This window comes from Salmo salar, chromosome 07 (assembly GCF_965601325.2).
Source record: "Salmo salar chromosome 07, fSalSal1, whole genome shotgun sequence".
In the NCBI taxonomy this organism is placed as follows: domain Eukaryota; kingdom Metazoa; phylum Chordata; class Actinopteri; order Salmoniformes; family Salmonidae; genus Salmo; species Salmo salar.
Genome location: NC_138297.1, coordinates 23,365,364 through 23,381,030, shown reverse-complemented (window position 1 = coordinate 23,381,030; position 15,667 = coordinate 23,365,364). Strand labels below are relative to the sequence as shown.

The following is a 15,667-nucleotide window of genomic DNA, read 5'->3' as shown; positions in this document are numbered from 1 at the left end:
TTATTTCATTTCCAGTAACCACCAGAGTATTTCTTACCATCATTACTGCATATTCTTACAGTCAACCATATGACTTTATGATCCGTCAGGACTGCAGGCAGTATTTTTACCTCTACAGTGTTGGGCTCAAGACTAAAGGTTATCACCCACAAATCAATTCTTGATTGTAAGGAACGATCTCTATTACTCCATGTGTATTGTATCTCTCCAGGGTTTTTTACTCTCCATATGTCAAGTAAGTCCAGGCTTTGGCCGAAATTCACCAATTTGTTCACACCAATGTTAGGCCTATGAGGCAATCTATCAGTCTCATTAGAATAAACCATATTAAAATCTCCACCAACTATAATCTGACTGGATGGATATTTTCTCAGAATTGAAGATATTTCTTCAATTTCCTCTAGAAGTAAGTTATTTGGAGGCCTAGAACAGTATCCATATACATTACACAACACAAATAATCTGTCCCTGTGATTGATGACCGCTACTAGCCAATGTCCATTGGAGTCCATTTGAGTAAACAAAAATTTCCCTTTGAAATTGTGTGCTAAAATTGCAACCCCAGCTGAATGATTTGTCCCGTGGGCCAAAACAATTTCACTGCCCCACTGATTTTTCCAATAATTATAGTCCTCTTTGCATGAATGTGTTTCTTGAACGAATACAAGATCTGCGTTGCAGTCCTTACAAAACAAAAAAAAAAGCTTTTCTCTTCAACAGGTAACGTATCCCCCTGGCATTTACTGACATAAACTTCAAGTCCATATCTATAGAATAGAAAGAAAAATCCTATGCAATCTCAAATTTACCCTCTCTATACAAAGTTGCTTCATATATGTATTAACAGAAGTCTTAACTTGTAAAATAGTAACACCATGTTTCAAAAGTAGAACGTTCAGTTTGCAGTGAGGAAGGAACTACCTTGTAAACCTACCGACAGAACAAATCACCCCGGTCGTATTTCTTTACCGTTGGCGAAAAAGGCTCTGATTCCCCTGTAGTATCCACCCTTTCCTTGATTTCGGGCCTGTTGTACAAGAGGCCACAATTTTGCCTTTGCTGCCTTGTCTGCTACAGACAAATCCTCCCCGAATCTGATTTTTTTTTCTTTCAGAAAGGCGCTTTCCTTTGCTTTCTTCCAAACTGCATCTCTCGTTGTGCGAAAAGCAAACTGGATGATGATCGATCGGCTGACGATGGCATCTTGTTTCTTCCCAATACGATGAGCAACATCCACAGCCATATCCATATATCCATCGGGGAAGTCCGGTGCCACACAGTTACAGATGTCTCTTACTACGCACTTCACATTCTCATCCTGGTCCTCGGGGACACCGTAAAGCCGTAGCCGCCACCTTCTCCGGTATCGCTCTGCTTCCGATAAGCGCTCTTGGTCTGCGATGGTATTCTCCTGAGCAGTGCATTTCTCAGGCGTAGCAGTGTTTGCAAGTTTAAGCTCTTCGATACTATTGTATGTATGATTCAGAGAGGTCTCGAGGTCAACTATTTTTGATGTGTTTTCGCATATCATTTTCTCCAGACCATCGGCTCTTTCGTTTATCTTTGCAGAGACAGCATCGATTATGTTGACCTGTAGTTCGCGCAAAGACAATTCTTTCTGTGTCTTTTTGGGTGCAGGACTATTGACTGCATTTTCAGAATCAACCGAATGTCCAGAATCCTCAATTTCTTCTCCTGAGGAGTCAGGTGGCGGTTTTTCTCCAACGTATGAGTGCTCAGCTAGCAACTCCCTTCTCCTCCCTTTGCTCTTTCGCACATTTTTTCCTTCCATTTCTCAAAGTTTCGAATCAAATTATCGGTCAAATAAACGTTGTTCCCTATTGTGTTTACTATAAGCTAAGTTCCGTTACATTTAAGTAAGTTTGAGAGGGATAAAAGTTAAGGTTACTCGGAGCAAGCTGGAATCTCGTCTGCAATCGCCGCCATCTTTTTGCGGCCCTCTGTTCTGATGTATGTGTACAGTAGATAAATAAATGTGATATTTGAGGCTCTCACTAATTGATTGTAAAATGTGTACACACAATTTTATATTATGATTTCAGTTTGTGAGTGTGTGATATGGGGGTTGGATACATGTTTATTTCAAACTTTATAAAGAAAACATTTTATAAACAGTGGCAATACTGCCATGTTGATCTGAGCCTTGCTGTTGGAAAACCACATTAGTGTCTAACTGTCGTCAGTTGCAAATGCACCTCCCCCGACTTTCGTCTACAGTCGGTTGCTTTACCACTCAAACGCACCCAATATCTGTGGTGCTGCTCATGGCAACGTCATCTCACTGAGTCTACCTTTCCATTATAAAGTAAATCTTAATTTGGAGCTTGAAAACCCCATTGGAAACCCCGTTAGACTTTACCCCCAACCCCCCCCGCCATCATTATTTCACGATTAGTTTTAGTTTCAGTTTTAGTTTACTATAATAACCTTGGTGTGCTAACACATGTTGATTCATTAGGCATGTGCATATTTCCCTTTCAAGACATTTAAATACAATATGTATCTAGTAAATACATGTGATACGATAGATGAATGGTACGTTTTAGAGAATGGTTTGACTAGGCTACTGATATTGCCTGGGATTGTTCGGATTGCAAAATGACTTGTAAATCAATGACTGTCAACACAGTTACATGCTTAGTTCGTCACTGAAGGAGAGGTGCATCAGTTGTCACAAAATATGAGGTATTTTCGGAAGGTATAAATAAAGAAATATGGTACAAATCGCTGATTCACACGTTTATTTTTAACGTTGGGGTCATATCGTTGGGGATGCACTCGTATCTTAAACATTTCAATCAGGAACGATGCGTATGGCTGAATTGTTACATCCCTATGATTCATCATGTTACATGTTATGTGTTAACTCAATCATACATGTTCTACCTCACCTAGGTTGAGGGACATTCCCTAGTGTATGAGAACCAGGTGCGGTACCGCCAAGAGACTCCCCTTACAGGTAAACACACACACACACTCTCTCTCTTTTCCCACTATTGAAATGTATATTTCTATAAACTATTTTGTTTATTTCAGGCCGACAATCCAGTGTCGATACCCTGCCATCGAAATACATCCCCAATGAATGTTTAACTGTTACTGATGTTTATATTTTGTAAAACAACAGGGGGATTTATTCATTTTAATTTCATGCTGGTTTTATTATATAAATGTGGAACATTAATTGCATCATTCAAGTCAGGAGTGTGTCCCGAAGTTGATCGATTTATTGATCCACTCAGCACTCTCTGGAAGTCACCTTTGTGAGTTTGCGTGACAATGGAGGGCCCTCAGAGCGAGTTGGTAGGGGTGAGGAGGTGGTTTGGCATTCACTGAAATGCACTCAAAGAGAGGCCTCCAACAGAGGTCAGGGCAGTATGTGGCAGTGGTGGGTGTGCTACAGTGAAGATGTTCTGTTGAATGCCCATTAAAAAATATAAGCATGTTTGCAAATCTGTGAAGTTTATTAAAATCCCTACTTAATGTTTTTCATATAATGAGCCCATTGCCAAGTGAAAATATAACACTGGACTTGGTCACTAAGCTGATTCCCCAAAGTCAAGGATTTATCTGTACCAAGAACATGAAATGATATGTATAAATATAAATTAAAGACGATGGAGATGGAAAACATGTCCTAAGAAGGGGGAATGAGAGGAGATGAGGAGAGGAATCCACTTTAGACAATTGAGATGCACCCTTAACCATGTGACCCAATTATCAGATGAATTACCTGCACATTAACTCCAGAAAGCTTGCAATTGGTCAAGCAAAGCACCACTCCTATATACAAGTGCCAGCGAGAGAAGGTGCCACTCATCAACTGCTGTTTTGTCCAGGATAGTGCAAGCACATGGTTTATGTTAGCTTGGGTTAGTTAGCAGGTGTAGTTTACTAGCTGTTCCTGGCTAGGGTTAGACACTTCTACTGCTCAATGGCTTTTGTGTTTTGGTTCGGGTAAGTTTGGTGACGGGCATAAATGTTTTTGTAAGTGTTTTGACACATGTGTTGACCTGTGCTTATGTTTTACTTACAGAGTATTTGTACTCCTGTCTATATGGCCTAGTGTAAGATGTTCTGACCTTCCAAGAGGTAAGAAACTTAAATTGGGTCAGATTATCCTTTTATACAAGCTATAGAACACTGGTATGAATTGTTGGTCAGAATCATATAGCTTCCACCCTTCAGATTCTCACCTTGTGTGTCTATATAGGGGCCATTGAGACTGCATGTCGGGATCGATACCTGTTGGTAACAACCCAACTCTCATTCGCTGGGAATGAACCTCGCTTTGAAGCGATTGGTAAGTAGCCTTTTAACCTTATCTGATGCCAAATGGGCCTGAATATCAGGTTTGGTCAGCTCATGAACTTGGCATCTCAACATGTCTTGGCCAGTGTTTGGTAGCTGGTGCTGACAGGAAGTCTCTCCCTGCTGTATATTTCAGTCTTTCACTGTGCTGTTGGACCACTTAGGAAGAAATACAATTTCAACTTAATGACTTGAGCATATTTCTCCAACAAGATGCTGATGGAGTTCACCCCATCACTAAGCAGTATGGGTCAGAGTGTGGCTACATGTTCAGTATCCTCCCTCTGTCTGGCCATGCTGAGCTCCGAGCTTCCTACTTCTCCTGCCACACTGACAACCAGGTTCATATCACCACATGTTTTGTCTTTTCAAAGCTCCAAGGGTTTTTCACACTTTTTGCATATCTTTAAGGTCTTTTTGTATTTTAGGACGATGAGGTGTTCACTTTTAGCTTCAACTTGATCACAATTGATGCGAAGGGAGTGGAAACCACCTACACTGTGAATGCAAACTGCTCTCTCCCTCTACCCTGGTCCCCCAGAGAAGTCAGCTGTGAAGAGAACTATATGGAGGTACTAATACATGGCTCTAGACTGTGCATCCAGGGTTATATTTGTGCCGATGCTGGCCTAGACTATCCTTAACCTTTTTATAGGAGTATGGTCTGCTATATTCCCCTGTAGGTGTCAGTGAGGGGTGACGTGTCTGGTCTACCTGGTACTAAAGCAGATAACTGGACTGCTGCCCTTGCTACAGTAAGCTAAAGGGTATTTGGCAAATTCTCAATTAGATGAGCTCCACCATGCATGCCCTGTCTCTTGTTCCCCCGTCAGGCCCACAGCTCTGCCACGTCTACCTGGCAGGTGATGTTCCAGCAGGAGGGGCAGCAGCTGACTCCCATGTCCCTCTCGGAGGCTCGGGAGCTGGGCTACGTATTCTACCTCACCCAGGGGAGGCTGGTGTTCCGTTCACCCTACACGCCAGGTTCTGTCATGGGATCTGTCACCATGGTGAGGATTTAAATGGATGCAGTTATCTTGGGTATATCTAAATTGTGGTGAGGCTTTCCCATCTCAAATTACATGAAATGCCTTGATGGGTGGGGTCATGCTTTCCTGTAGGATCTCTTATATTTTAACTTGTTTAGGCTGGAATACTATACTTATTTACATAACTGAAAAGCTATCTTCATACTGTATTGTTAGCAGGTACCAAATCATTATCTAATTCCAGGTGAATGGTATGTTGGTTGAGATGGTCTATCCAATACTGGTCTCCAGGCAGAGATGGGTGGTCATCATGGTGGACTTGGTGGTTGCTTGCAGCACTGGTAAGTTTCAGTGACATATCAGCCCTTACCATTCAAGGTTCAGAGGACTGGATGGGCTAAAGCAATAGTGATGGCTCAATCTAGTGACCATTTTCACCTATAAAGTAATTTCAGATCACTGCACTGATTGATCCCTAAACCAGGAAGTGTGCATCAGTCTTAACGCATATGTGTATAACCTCTTTCCAGATGAAGGAATGTATGATGGGGCGGGGCTGGTCTGGCAGACCCCCACTCTGCTGTCCCCGCTGGTCTCTGGCCTCTTTGGGTTGGAGAGCAGCAATATCTCAATGGGGGTGGATGGGCAGCTCCTGGATGAGCCCATCACAGCAGAGCGAGGCTACAGCCTGGACATCGGTGACACCACCGTCCAGATCAGCATCCCCTTCAACGCTGCCGGAGGATACAGAAAAGTCAGTAGCATACTAGGCCCACATCTGACCATTAACGTGCAGAAGTTTACCTTGTATTCTGATGCCGAGAAGCTGCAAATGGTTTCAGTCACTCATGTCTTCTGTACACCTTGAATATTCTACTTTGTAGCATATAACCTAATGGCAGATGCTTCATAACGGTTTCAACTCTTCCAGAGCTTTGTGATGAACAACATGTACCATGAGTTCTATGTGGTCCGTCTCTACTATGAACAAACCTTCATGGATGACAGTGGTGTGGAGACCAGACTCCGCCTCCACAGGCCCATGAACACACCACTTCTGATCCAGCACATCTCCATCATTAACCGTAAGGAGTTCTACTAGCCAATCCGAAGTGGCTCTTCAGCTTCATGGTCATGGCTGCTAATGACCCTGTTCTTCTCCCACCACAGAAACAGTCCTTGAGGATCGTGTGTTTACTGTGTACCTGGGGAACCTCTCCTACGATGTTGACCTGGTGGCTGTGAAGCTCAATGGCCACAACTTCACCATACCAGAGGCGAATAAAAGTGGCCTCGTCATAACCATGGTCCCCCAGCCCAATAGTACCCTACATGCCTACATTCTAAGGGTGCCATTTGACGCCGTTATTCACAAGCTGGTAAAGATGCAATGATATTGGCTACTGGGGTCTCTTGGCTTTTCCTCAACATTGGAGAAGAGGGGTTCCTTGCCTCAATATTCTCCTACAGTTTTAAGAGGTGAAATGAAGGCTTTTGTACTATTTCTTGAGTGTTGTGTTCCTGTCCATAGTACCCTACAGAGGGGCTTCTCGAGTACTCGTTGGAGATCAACTACACTTTGGTCATCCTGCCTCAGGAGGAGCCCTACTTCTACCTGGCCTCAGTCGTGGCTCAGTTCAATGATGTCTGTAAGTTGACTTCAACTATAAGAGACCTGCGCTGCACAATGGTATTCCTAGTCTTCTGGTTCAGACGACGCAGCCCAGCAACCAACCACTATACACCTCCCCATGTTTACCCCTAACGTCATCTTGGCACTTTTGACTAAACTATTTGGCCTGCCTTTTCTTCAGTTCCTCCGGTCTTCAAAGGTGTCTGCAATGAGAAAAGCATCAGTTTCCAGATGGACCATAAGCCATTTGACTACCTGTGGGAGGTGGGTGTTGGCCCTTACCGTCTGACCCCAAATCTGGCAGCCAAGCGAGGCTATGTCATGCGGAATGACAGCAAGCGTCTGACCCTGGAAGTGCCCCTCTTCTCTGTTGGCTTCACTTATAAGGTGAGATGCTCATTGGTCAAGCACTTAAACCAACTTGTTGGGTAAATTAGGAGTTATATGGACCTAAAATATACCTGTCTTTAATTTTTATTTCAGGACATCAATTTGAAGCAGTTCCGTGGCACTTTTGAAATTCTCTCAAGATTTCCCAAGACCTTGGAGGTCAAGAGTTCCTTGGCCAAAGCTTGTCTCTTCCAGACTACTGAGGTCATAGGTAAATATTTGGGTGTCACATAATGACCTGCAGCTTCGATTGCTTTTGCCTGGGGATGCTTTTATAGGATTGATCAGCACTAACAGGCCTTCCTCTCTCCAGTGTGTTCCACTGAAGGTGTGATGACAGTGGTGTCTATGATTTTGGCCATCCCTGGATCTGAACCCAGCAGAACCTCCCTCCGGGACTCCACCTGCATGCCCCAAGCGATGGATGACACTAGGGTTCTCTTTAGCTTTAGACTCGACACCTGTGGAACCAGGGTCCAGGTATAGCACTGTCCAACCCATAGAATTAGAATCATAAATGCAATCAGGTGTCTGGCTCTGCCAGTGATGGGTATTTAAAATTAAAGTTCTAGTGGTCATCCATCTTAACCCATAACTAAAATCTTGCTACATTGGTCAGCTGCGGATTTTAGTTCTGGGTCATAAGTGTTAGAAATTGGGATTTTTGGTTTGAAGCCTCCACTCTTGCCAAAGGACTCAGCTGAAGCCCCCCCTAATTTAACTTGTTTAAGCACTGCCCTTGCCCCATATCTTAATCTGAACACCAGAATAACCGCATCTAGTTATCCTGTATCTGTAGAATTGGTCCAAGTGGTTAGTGTGCCTTAACTCAGTGTACCCCAACTTTATTCTAGGGCCCTTGGTACTTTTATTTTTTAACCTAAGCGCTACACAGCTGATTCAAAGCTTGCTGAGTTGGTATTTGAATCTGTAATGCCAGGGAAAATTGTGCCCCAGGACAGAGTTTGGGGAAACTCTGCTTTAACTCAAGAACTTTCAGCATACAGGCCGACTATTTAAATTAATATTCAGATTTATACTGTCTTGATTTCTCATGAGGCCTGACAAGGGAACAACCGTAAGCTTTAAGACATGGCTTTCAACAGGTTAATGGTTGAATTATTAAATTGGGGTTTGTTTTGACTTCTTGTGGTGCAGTTTGATTACCAGCACCTTACCTACGAAAATGAGATTACCATTGAGCACACGAGCCAATCTGTGGAAGCACCAGTCTCAACCAGGTATACTGCCTTTGTGTACATGACTTCACTAATAATTTACTGTCTCATTTATTGAAACAAATGTACAATACACTACAGGCACTTGTGGCTTTAATGTACAATTGTTCTCTCGTTAGGGTGACAGTGCGGTGTGTCTATCCACTGAGTGGTTTATACAAGCTGTTTGCGTATCGGCGGTTTGAAGCAGACTCACCAGGATTTGGAACCATCTTGACTAGAGTTCCTGTGAAGTAAGTGTTCAATACTCCTGACTCTGTCCACAAATTATTTCAGCCCACCATTATACCTTCACCCTCCAAAACAGGAGTGACTCCTGGGAGAAATGCTTGCCAGCCATCCTAAACTGGCAAATGAACTATTAGGCCCACACCAGTCACAACACAATTTTATGACTGACTAGCATGGTGTTACACTTCACACTGACCCAACCTTTTTTCCTCTCTCCGTAGGAACTAATGAATTGGCGTGAATGCTGTTAAGAGTATTGAGTGTAAATCTCTTAATAAATATAATTTTGCAAATCTCTGTAGCTTGTCCTGATGGGGATGGGATGTGGTTTCAGTTTGGGGATTATATCCAAGTGAATACTAATTGGTTAACACTTTAAAGTCAACCCAGGGAGCAAGCTATTTGGCCCTGTAAGTGCCAGTGGAAACAGGGTTTAAGTGGACTGGTAAAATGTGTTGTGTTTGAATGAATTGGAAGACTACTACTTATGTAAAGTGTCTCAAAGATCCTACATTACAGAAATGGTAATGAAATGACTTGATCACTGCCCCTGTAAAAACCTGTTGCTTTAAGAGGCAATTAAACAGGTGGGCACCCCACCATTCAACTTCTAACAGGACTCTTATGGTACCAACCTAAACTGGGGTAGATGTAAATCTGACGAGGGGCACTGCAAGTTATGACACGCCTTTTCTTTTATCTCTAGTCCTGACGACAGTGCTGTTTCTTTAGGGTGTTTGTGGGTTACTGTAGCCTCTGCATTCAGGTTAAATAACAGGTTGTCATTCATTTTCAACTTGTGGACATTTTGCTCATTACATTTGGTGAACAAATTGCACTACTGGACAACGGTGGCTGGCAATGTGGATTAGCCTAGCAGTGAAAAGGGACAATGTTTAAGGTGGCCTGAGTGGAGGATCACCGGAATGCTTGTGGACGGACATCAGATCTGGCTGAGGCAAGGGCATCAGGGCTCAAGTCTGCTAGGTGGATGGAATGGGTGTCGATTCCAGTGGGCGGACTGACGGTGACGTTGATACTGTCTGATTCTTGGCGTGACTACGAACGTATCCAAAATAAACCATGGATTGCAGACAATATCAGTGCTGGGCTAAAGGCTAATCTACCTCTTACAAGGAACAGGACATGGATGCAAACAAGAGCCCGCTAAAGGGGCCTCCTGTGTGGTGCAGCCGTCTAAGGCGCTACTACAGACCTGGGTTTGATCGTGATTGGGAGTCCCATAGGGTTGCACACAATTGGCCCAGCATCGTCCGGGGGAGGGTTTGGCTTGGCTCATCGCGCTCTAGTGACTCCTTGTGGCAGGCTGGGCGCCTGCAGGCTGACCCCGGTCATCAGGTGAACGGTGTTGGCCCTAACGTGTGCCGGGAAAACATCCATTACACCACTTGTCAACACAGGATGAGGCCATTGACTCATGCTACTTAAGCCAAATGGGGACTCCGCCGTCATGATGGAACTTAGATTTGTCGGACCAGGCAATGTTTTTCTGCTCCTCAATTGTACAGTGTTGGTGATTGCATGCCCATTGGAGCCAGTTCTTAATTTTAGCTGATATGAGTGGGACCCGGTGTGGACGTCTGCTGCAATAGCCCATCGTTGACACGCACTGATGAGTTGTGCATTCCGAGATGCCATTTTGCACACCACTTTTGTACTGCACCGTTATTTGCCAGTTTGTGGCCTGCATATTAGCTTGCACAACTCTTTATTTTTGTATTTTTTTGTTGTAATATTCAATAAAAAAATGATATCTACTTACAGTGAAGCTGCTCAACATCACATCAGCTGTCTTCCAGAGTGACCCACAGAAGCAACCAGGGTCAACGCCCTAATCAAGGGCACATTGATAGATCTCCCACAAGGCCAAGAAACAGGTTGCTGGTTCGGGACCCCATCAGCTACCGGCCCCCAAGATCCACCCCCCTCCCATAGTTCCCAGAGAGCTGCCCCTCAACCAAGACACCCCCCCCCCCCCCCCCCTCCACTGAAAAAAATATAATAATTCCATTCCCCACCCTTTTGCCTACAGGACTGCAGCTGAATAAAACATTTTTTTGGGGGGGGGGGGGGGTCGCACCATTCTCGGTAAACCCTAGACACTGTCGTGTTTGATTCATTACAGAAAGCCTTGAAGATTACTTTGGAGAGGGAGGTTGTGTGGGCTGGAGCTTCAGTGGGGGTGTGTCGATACAGTACACCCACTGTGTGGGCTGTGGTGCAGAGCAGCCCAGAGCTGGAAAAGCCTGCGTGAAAATAACTAAACTCAATTGTTCTATTAAACTACAGACAGCATGCAGCACACGCTCTGGCCACATGGTCTGCTGGGGCTGTGGCCAGCCAGGCCATCTGCGCAGGGATTACCCCATGTCCCACAGAGCTCAGGGATATTGCTTGGGGTCCGCATAGATGGGGCGGCGCTGACCCCTGGCTCTTTCCAAAACCCCACCATCGCCAGGCTCCACCTCCCCCAGAAGCAGACTACTTCATGAGGATCCTGGAGCCTGTTGTTGTGGTGGGCCGGACTTGTGTTGGGGACTTTTGTCACTTCGCTGTCACTGTGGAGGGGGTGCCGTGCCCTGGTGGACACTGAGTCCACAGTAACCCTGGTGAGGCCGGACATTGTACCAGGTTGGACTCGGTTCAAGCCCACAACTGTGCAGCTCTTCACAGCCCCCCCTCCCCCATCTGTGTGTTACTTTCCCCAGCTACCTCCATGAAACGTCCCTCTGTGAGCCTGTGCCACCCCAGATGGGAGAGGAGAGGACACTGTCCGCAGTGAGAGAGAGATGGGAGAGGAACTGTGATGGTCTTGACCCAGAGCAGCAGGAACAGCCGTTGCTGTTGGAATTCAGAGACAGCTTTGCTCTGAGTGAAGAGGTGAGTCAGATTCTGGTGCAGCACGAGGGGAAGCTCGGCACGTCAAGACGCATCCCAGCCATATCCCACTGGCACACCAGGAGGCAGCAGACAAGGCCATTGGAGATGCAGTGGGCAGACTTCATTGAGCCCTCAGGCAGTCCCTGGGCGGCACCTATAGTCATGATTCCTAAGAAGGGGGATAAGCTGAGGTTTTGTGCGGACTACAAGCGGCTGAATGCGGTAACCTGGAAGGAGTCATACCCTATATTATGTATCGATGAGTCACTGAACCTGGTTAGGATGTCCTCCTAGCTCTCCTCACTAGACCTCTGCAGTGGTTACTGGCAGGTTCCTCTCTCCCCAGAGCCAAGACTGCTTTTGCCCACCAACAGAGCGTGGCAGAGATGTTGTTGCCTACCCTCACCACCTGGGGCTGGCCCATCAGTCTATGAATGGTAGTCTATGAACAGCATTCTCACAGTTGTATCTCCTGTTGTCCAGGTTGGAGAGGGCATTGTGAAGTGCATTTGAGATTGCGTAATCTGTGGAACTGTTGGGGCAATATGAAAATTGGAGTGGGTTCTGGGTGTCTAGGAATGGTGTTGATGTGTGTCATGACCAGCCTTTTCAAAGAACTTCATAATTACAGATGAGTGCTACAGGGCGATATTCATGCAGGTTACCTTGGAGTTCTTGGGAACAGGGACAATGGTGGTAACTTGAAACATGTTGGGATTAACGACTGGGACAAGGAGAGAGTGGAAACGTCAGTGAAGACACTTGCTGATCTGCACATTCTCCAAGAACGCTCACTGGTATTCCGTCTGGCCCGGTGGCCTTGTGAGTTTTAAACCTTTTAAAAGCTTTACTATCGTCAGCCACGGAGAGTGAGATCCGGGTCTAATAGGATTCCACTTTCCTCCTATATTGTCCTTTTGCATGTTTGTCTCATCGGAGGTTGTTGCGGGCTTTCTTGTAAGCAGTAGCTACAGCCTTTAGCAGAGCACCGATATTGCCTGTAATCCATGTTTTTTTTTGGTTTGGATTCGTTCACGTAGTCGCTGTGGGGACGAAGTCATCTATGCACTTATTGATAAAGCCCGTGACTGATGTGGTGTAAAGGGATTTATGTTTGAATGTAATGATTAAATAATTCAACCCTGAGACTTAACTATTAGGGATATGGTCTATATAGCATGTAGAATGAGTAACTAAAGGGTTAAGCCTAACGAGGTTGGACTAGGATAAGAGAAGAATGTGTCTGTGTGTTTAGTAAACACTAAGAACTGTTAAACTGTGGTTGACCCGCCCTAGCTTGAACTCTGAGGGTTTAAGATATGAGAGGGAGTCCCCCTCAAGGTTTCCCTAATCTCAGAAGAATGAAACTGTCGGCTAGGTAATGATCTACAGTGTTAAGAGATCTGGGCCTTAATGTTTGTGTGTATGTGTGTGCGTAAATACGGAGCCTGGTATATAATGATGTCTCTGTACAATGGACTTCAGAGCGCCCTCGTGAATAAACACTTCTGATTCTTGTAAGCTGGGCCTCCGTCTGTCTTATTCAACCAGAATCTTACACATTATGGGTGGCAGACTGAGTATTTTAATTGAAGTTAACATTGAGAACATAATTCTCATAACAACTGGTCCTTTGAGCCGAATCCCAAAATCTGTCCCTGTCTTCCTAAGGTAATTTTTTAATGATTCTTGTGTGGTTTGGACATTGACCTCTAGATCTGATTGCGCATTCTAACCTGGTGACCTATCTTTAGAATGTTGTGTAGAGAACCCTGATATAGGTAGTATTCTATGCAATTGGAAGATAGGAATTGGGAGTAGAAGCCACCTAGGAATTGTTAAGTCCTCAGTGACTTTGTCTGAAATGACAGGGTATCTGCACTACCAGTGTAAACTAGCTAATATTGAGATCTAAGAGAACGATTTGTTAAACCTGATCAAGGATATATTATACAAGCCATAATGACAAGGTATTTACCACTGTAAAAAAAGAAAGAAGACATGCACATAGATTGTGAGAATATACATTAGAAAAAGACGGTAGCAATTGAGTAAGAGAGTAGAAGCACATACACATAGAAGGTAAATAGAATACTCATTGGAAATGTCCACGGGGTTAAGAAGATAATTGCGTGTGAGATATATTGATCAGTCAAAAGCCATAAGGAACAACGGAAACATGGGCTGTTGACTAGGGCCTTACAACCTCAGGTAAATAGTTTATTGTTGTATACATATGAGACCTAATCATCTATCAAAAGTCATAAAAATAATTATTCTAAGATCCTAGAGGAAATTAACAGTAGGTAAGGAATTCACAGAAGTAATTGAATCAGAGTTTTAAAAGCACACACAGAATAAGAATTATTTGCGTGTAAGAGATATATTGAACCGTCAAAAGTCGCAAGGAACGACATAAAAAGAAGTATAACTTATGGTCGTATACGTGTGAGATTTAAATAATATATCAGGATTCATACAAATAATTATTCTAAAATTCTAGGAAAGATTAACGGTATGTATTTATCAACATAGGTTAAGGATAATAACGATAGAAAGCACACACATAGAGAGTAATAGAACGCACACAGATTGTGAGGAGAAGCAGAATAACAACAATAGTAATTGAACGAACATGAGTAGTAAATCCTCTCAGACGGAGAGGACTCCGAAGGCCCCCACAGAGACACAGAAAGGAGAACAGGATTTAGCAAACTTATTGAGAAAGTCGAGAAAAGGGGATAGATGCTATAACTGTAACAAACCGGGTCATTTCGCTAGAGATTGTGAGGCACCGTGTAAACACTGCAATAAAGTAGGCCATAATCACCGAGACTGTAAAAAGAGTGAACCGGTTGAGTTTGAGCATCTAACAGTAACTATCGGGTAACTGTGTTCAAGAAAAAAATGGATAGGAATAATGAAAATACATGTTTCAACTGTCAGAAGTCGGGGCATTATGCAAGGGATTGTGAGGAACCGTGTAAATATTGTAACAAAACAGGCCATAAAAACCGAGATTGTCAGAAGAAGGGGAAACAGGGAGAGTAGAAACTGGATGGAACCAGACCATAGAAAGTGTTCGAATTGCAATAAAACAGAGCATTTCGCCTGAGAAGGTAAGGCTCCCTGTAAACATTGTGACCGAGTAGGTCAAAACCACCGAAATTGCCACACTTAGCAATAGCATTGGTGGTTCAGAGGTAGAATACTTTCCTACCATGCGGGAGACCCAACTGTTGGTATGTTTTGCCTGGAAAGATACGGTTGTTAGTGTTTAAGATATAAACTGAACGTTTTGATAGCTTGTTTAGTTTAAATTGAAAGACGAATTCGATAAAGTACGTTGTCTGTTGTCTGTCTAAATGGCCTGCTGCGAGGACATATAGAGAATGGGAGTTGTATTTAAATAACTGAATCAAGGAAGAGACAGTTACCTAAATCTAATGGATTATAATGAGCGGATAGGTGATTGCGATAGAGTAGTACCCACCGACATGTGTTTTTTAGTTGAAAGGAGTTGAATGAAGTATTTTATACATTTGGCGATTTACATGGTACTTTTAAAGTCGTAGACATTTCATACGTGTGAAGCCGAAAGAGAGGAGAAAGTTGTAACACATGTTTTAATCTTACAATAGAGGTAAGGCAGAACATTGTTTGAGTAGGGGTTATATTTTGCCTACTGGAAAGAATAGGTGAGTTAGTCGCGCTCGCTGGGCTATATATTGGCTGTAAGTGATTCGGGTCTGGATAGTTGAATCGTAAAAGTTTCTGGTTATTGATTCTTGGTTTGATTGTTTAGTAACACCAGTGAATTGAACAGGAAGTAAATGTATTCTAACATAATCTGTTTCCGTTACGTGGAACAACGTCAGGTCAGTGACGCGAATTGCAGGTTGAGTTAATTTTATTTTACAGGGACAGTGCACATCAATCACAGTTGTGTGGGT

The 15,667-nt window shown here is 43.8% G+C and overlaps 1 protein-coding gene across 1 annotated transcript; it reads left to right on the top strand.

Annotated features, from left to right (window-relative positions):
• The first annotated feature begins 3,814 nt into the window (after window positions 1-3,814).
• Window positions 3,815-9,110, top strand: LOC123743748 (uncharacterized). The gene is made up of 18 exons (XM_045721713.2): window positions 3,815-3,978; window positions 4,058-4,113; window positions 4,235-4,324; window positions 4,546-4,673; window positions 4,761-4,904; window positions 5,016-5,087; window positions 5,166-5,342; window positions 5,566-5,662; window positions 5,852-6,075; window positions 6,253-6,406; window positions 6,492-6,700; window positions 6,853-6,970; window positions 7,136-7,341; window positions 7,438-7,555; window positions 7,658-7,824; window positions 8,503-8,585; window positions 8,702-8,815; window positions 9,035-9,110. Exons 1-18 carry the CDS (start codon window positions 3,956-3,958, stop codon window positions 9,039-9,041), a joined length of 2,187 nt encoding a protein of 728 aa, XP_045577669.1. The 5' UTR covers window positions 3,815-3,955; the 3' UTR covers window positions 9,042-9,110.
• Window positions 9,111-15,667: the final 6,557 nt, after the last annotated feature.